This window comes from Piliocolobus tephrosceles, chromosome 12, assembly GCF_002776525.5.
Source record: "Piliocolobus tephrosceles isolate RC106 chromosome 12, ASM277652v3, whole genome shotgun sequence".
In the NCBI taxonomy this organism is placed as follows: domain Eukaryota; kingdom Metazoa; phylum Chordata; class Mammalia; order Primates; family Cercopithecidae; genus Piliocolobus; species Piliocolobus tephrosceles.
Window position 1 is genome coordinate 42516780 of NC_045445.1, and position 4744 is coordinate 42521523.

Here is a 4744-nt window from a genome sequence, read left to right on the forward strand (position 1 = left end):
ACTTAAAGTATAATAAAAAAAAAAGCAAAAAAAAACACAAAAGCAAATCTTTGTTTTTGGAGCTTCCAGGGACCCTGTGTTTCTTACAACCGCTGCGTATGAATTTCTGTGGTCTGAGGTTTGTGCAAGGCCCATGCACTGTTTGGTTACTATGGAAACCAGCCCTCCCAACCAGCTGTCATTTCCTATATTCCTTTCAGAGTGAGTCTTAAACGTTTTAGATAGCCCACAAGCAGAGTAACGATGAAGAATAACACAAAGAAAACATGAACAGCTTGTTGTTAAATGAACAACTTGTGGATTCCCTACATGGGAAGCTTCATGCAAGAAAGCAAGCTCTCCTGGACATCCATATATAAGGGTTTACCCAGATCCACTAAAGCTCACCTTCATCCTGGCTTTAAGGAGTGGGGATTCGACTCTGCATCTCTACATCTGTGAACTGAGGAACACTTTCTGTGCTGTCTGAGTTGATGGGCGAGATGACATGTTTGAGCCGAAGGAGCATTGTGAAGAGCAGGATGAGGAGAATGGCCAGGAGGCTCAGGAATAAGCCCACATACATGTACAGATTGGAATATTTGTCTGAAGAGGTATCAACCTCTGTTGCCAGAGTGGGAAAATGGGCACGCCCAGTGAGATTTCCATGGTATTTAAAATGCGCCTCCATCATCACTTAAGACTTGAGTTGGTATGTGTTTCTCTTTGATTTCTATTGCCCTTGAGGCATTTCACAGTCACTTAGACTGTCTCTAAATCTATTGGACGTGTTCTAACAATCCGATAAAAACAAATCACTCTCCGAGCTAATAGCACACAAGCAGAAAATGGTGATGCTATGATTTGACAATTGAGATACCCTCTCTATCCTTCAGCACAGCAATCACCCCTCCAACAGGTTTTATCAGAGCTTCTTAATCAATTTTCAAAAATATAAGTAATGTTTTATTTTCCACACTCCTACTTTTATACGGATTAAAATAAATATGGGTGAAACTGCATTATAATACTGTTATTAGAACAAGAATCTTTTACAGTATTATGTCAGTCTTTTGCTCTGTTTTGGTAGATGGAGAAAGGGCTCGTTTTGCCTATACCTAATCTAGATGTGTGGACTAATTATGTGGACCTAATTGGGCTCTTCCTTGAGGAGACTATCTGAAGGCTTTTGTATATATCAGGCTCAGCATATCCGAGTTTTCATCCCATTTGTCTATATTTCTGAACCTTCCCTAAGGATGGAGATTATAAGGTTCCTGCCCAGCTGCACAGCTTGTAAGTCTAGAAAATGTGAGTTTTCTGTAGCTTTGTTGACATCCCTCACTGTAGGCTGGACGGAAAGTGTTGTGAGACCTGGTAATTCTCAGGTGAGAGAGGTCTCAGAGACGCTGACAGCAGTAGGCCCAGGCTCAGGAGATTTGGCTCTTCAGATTCTCCAACAGATATTGATTTTCCTGAAAATTAAAAACAAAAATAAAGATTCAGTTATCTCTAAGAAAAACAAATGGCAATGTATTTTGAAATAAAAATAAATTGATAAATTGCAAAATGGTTTACTATATGCAAACTAATTTTAGAATGCTTTTTCTTCTGTGTAGAAGATAGCTTTTAAAAGGTAAAAAAAAAAAAATCAGATCACTAAACGGCAGCTAATAACTAACCTAGATTAGAACAATGTTTTCTAAACCAACTGATCATAAGATTTACTTGGGGGTACTTATTAATATACACATCCTGGGCCCAAATCTAGACTTCCTGAATCATAATCTCCACAGTAGGGGCCTGGGCACCATTCTAGAGATTCAGACTTTATTGGTCTGGGATGGGACCCAAGCACTACTATTTAAAAAGAAAATAGCCACCCATATTCAAAGTTCATGTTTAGAATGCCAAGTTAAATCATTTTGGAAGACTTCAGCAGTAAATAGTTGACCCTATTTACATGGTGGAGTGCTTTTGCCAACAAAAAGAAGGTTCTATCTTTACCAATGATGAAGGATGCATTTATTTGCTCGGAATAGGCACACCCTCTCAATTCCTTCTGGGTCTACAAACATTGGGGAAAAATGTCTATTTTTACCCCACATATCTAAATAAGAGAGATAGAAGAAAAGCAATAAAGTCTTTTCCAAGTAACTTCAAAGTGCAGCCAGGACTAAGAACCATTGATCTAGTTGAACCAGGAAACCCTAGCACTGAAACAAAGGAATCCTAATTTTAAGGAATTGTTTTTCAATCTCCAGATCCCAGTGACAATTGTTACTTTAATGAATCAGGGGAATGTTCAGGAATGCAGGCTTCCCCTAATTTTGTTTTTGGTCTATCTCTCTCATTCAGATCGGTAGGGTGGAAATAGACATTTTCCCCCCAATAGTTGTACACCAGAAGGAATCGAGAGAGTATGCCTATTCTGAGCAAATAAATGCATTGCATGCTTTATCATTGGTAAAGCTAGAACTTTCTTTTTATTGGCAAAAACATTCCACCATGTAAATAGGGTCAACTATTTACTGCTGAAGTCTTCCAAAATGATTTAACTTACCATTCTAAACATGAATTTTGAATGTGGGTGGCTAAAATAAACAATATAAACAACCATCACCTGTCACACTTCTATGTGCTATAGTAGATTGCTAACAGTGTAGCCTAGTTCTGTCTGTTGTTAACATACCCAAGGAGAGTTCGTAGAACTAGCTCCAACAGTCACATTATTTTTCCTATCATCTTGAATGTTGCCCCCAGCCTGAGAACACTTCAGCTTAAAGTTTGTATTCCCTAGCCCACGTTACTATACTTTCCATAATCCATATTTTTCTTAGTCTACCTACTTACCGTTCCTATTGCCCACACTTGGTTCATAAGAAACAAGAGCAGAGAGAGAGAGAATATCTTTCCACTGTATTTGGAGCAGTGGTCTAGGAAACATTTTTCTATCCTTGCAAGTACAGCTATTTTGATTTTTGATTAGCTGGGATCAAGGCCCAGGAATATGCATACTAAACACAAGCTTTTCAAGTGTTTCTTTGCATACTGAGCTTTGAGAGTTAGTTATTGTTTTTTCTCTCTAGATAGCCCAGCTAAAGAATACAGCTAATCTATCTTATTGGTTGTTTGGAGGCTCTACTTTTAAAAGCATTTAAAACAATGTTATGGGTTGAATAGTGTCATCCCCCCAAAAATGGTGAAGTCCTAACCCCCAGCAACTGTGAATGTAACCTTATTTGGAAATAAGACCTTGTAGATGTAATCAAGTCAATATATTAGGTTGGCCCTAATCTAATGACTGGTGTCCTCACAAGAAGAGGAGAAGACAGAGGCATACAAGGAGAAGATAGAGGCAGAGATTAGAGTGATGTATCTACCAGCCAAGGAATGCTGAAGATTGCCAGGAAATAACAGAGGCTCGAAGTGGCAAGGAAGGAGTCTACCCTACAGATTTCAGAGAGTGCATGGCCCTACTGATACCATGATTCCAGACTTCTATAGTCCAGGCCTGAAAGAATAAATTTCTGTTATTTTAAGTCACCTAGCTTATATAATTTTTTAATGGCAGTTTTAGGAAGCAAATACATGGAGTAATCACCCTGAAACCCTAGTGTTTTAGAACCTTTGGGGTAATGTTTCTCAAAGTGGTCAAGGGAAGTCCCTTCCCCAGAATCACCTACAGGGTGTTTATTATGAATAAAAACATGGACCCTTTCCCAGAGCCTTTCCCTTGTTTCTTAGATTAGAATCTCTGGGGACAGTATCCTGGAATCAATATTTGAAACAAGTTACCTACTTGTTTCTAAGCACATTCTTCAGGGAATATTTTTCAGTCCTTGCTGTACTTTAGTATTACTTAGTATGCTTTTTGAAAATATATATAACTGGGTCTTTTCTTTAGGGTTTCTGATTCAGTAGCTCTGTATGGGGCATGAACATCTGTATTGCTTAAAAGCTCCACAGGTAATTTTGATATGCAGCCAGGGCTGAAAAACATCAGTCTACAAATAGAACAGAACACTTCAAATCAGGACTCTAACAGTCCCAGACAGCCCACACCGCTCAACTGCTTCACTACATATTCAAAGTGCTTCACATATAGGTTGTCAGTCTGATTGGCCTTCCTCCTCACCACTTCTCCCAGCAGCTCCTTTTCTTAAGAATGGTAGTAACCTAGAGATAAGAGCTTAATGGATTTTTCATCCATGTATCTCCTAAGTTACTTTTTTACCTGCCTTCCAGAAAAGAAGGGTAAGGAAAAACAAACACTCACTGCTAGTGCAAGCCAAGTGGGAGAAACCTCTATACTATCATAGTATCTTTATACTCCCTTTGAACCCCAAGTACACAGAATCAGGTAAGTCATACTCCTTGGTTTATGGCACATTGTCATCATTGGTAAATTTGAGCACTTTTTTATTCACTTATTTAATAATATATTGAACACCCATGGACAGACATCTGTGGGCAAACATCTACCAACTTTAAGATTGAGAATAGCTAATAATTTACATGACATCTACCTATGCTCTTCCCATCTCATCCTCTTACCTATCCTTCTCCAGAAATAACCAATAACCAATATTCTGAAATTTGTGACTCATTACCTTCCTTTTATTTACACACACACACACACACACACCCTCACCCCATGCCTAAACAATGTTAGTATTATTTGTTTTGAACTTTATAAAAAAAATACCAAACTGTGTGTAATCTTCAACTTGCTATTTTATTCTATATTTTATTACTATATGAT

At 38.2% G+C, this 4744-nt stretch overlaps 1 protein-coding gene across 1 annotated transcript; it reads right to left on the reverse strand.

The window, feature by feature from the left end:
- Window positions 1-386: 386 nt before the first annotated feature.
- Window positions 387-1438, reverse strand: SERTM2 (serine rich and transmembrane domain containing 2). Its single transcript, XM_023202978.1, has one exon. It carries the CDS (start codon window positions 671-673, stop codon window positions 401-403), a length of 273 nt encoding a protein of 90 aa, XP_023058746.1. The 5' UTR covers window positions 674-1438; the 3' UTR covers window positions 387-400.
- Window positions 1439-4744: the final 3306 nt, after the last annotated feature.

Bases quoted from the DNA above. Each gene is read 5' to 3' on its own strand.
- SERTM2 (XM_023202978.1), bottom strand. From the start codon at position 673: ATGATGGAGGCGCATTTTAAATACCATGGAAATCTCACTGGGCGTGCC.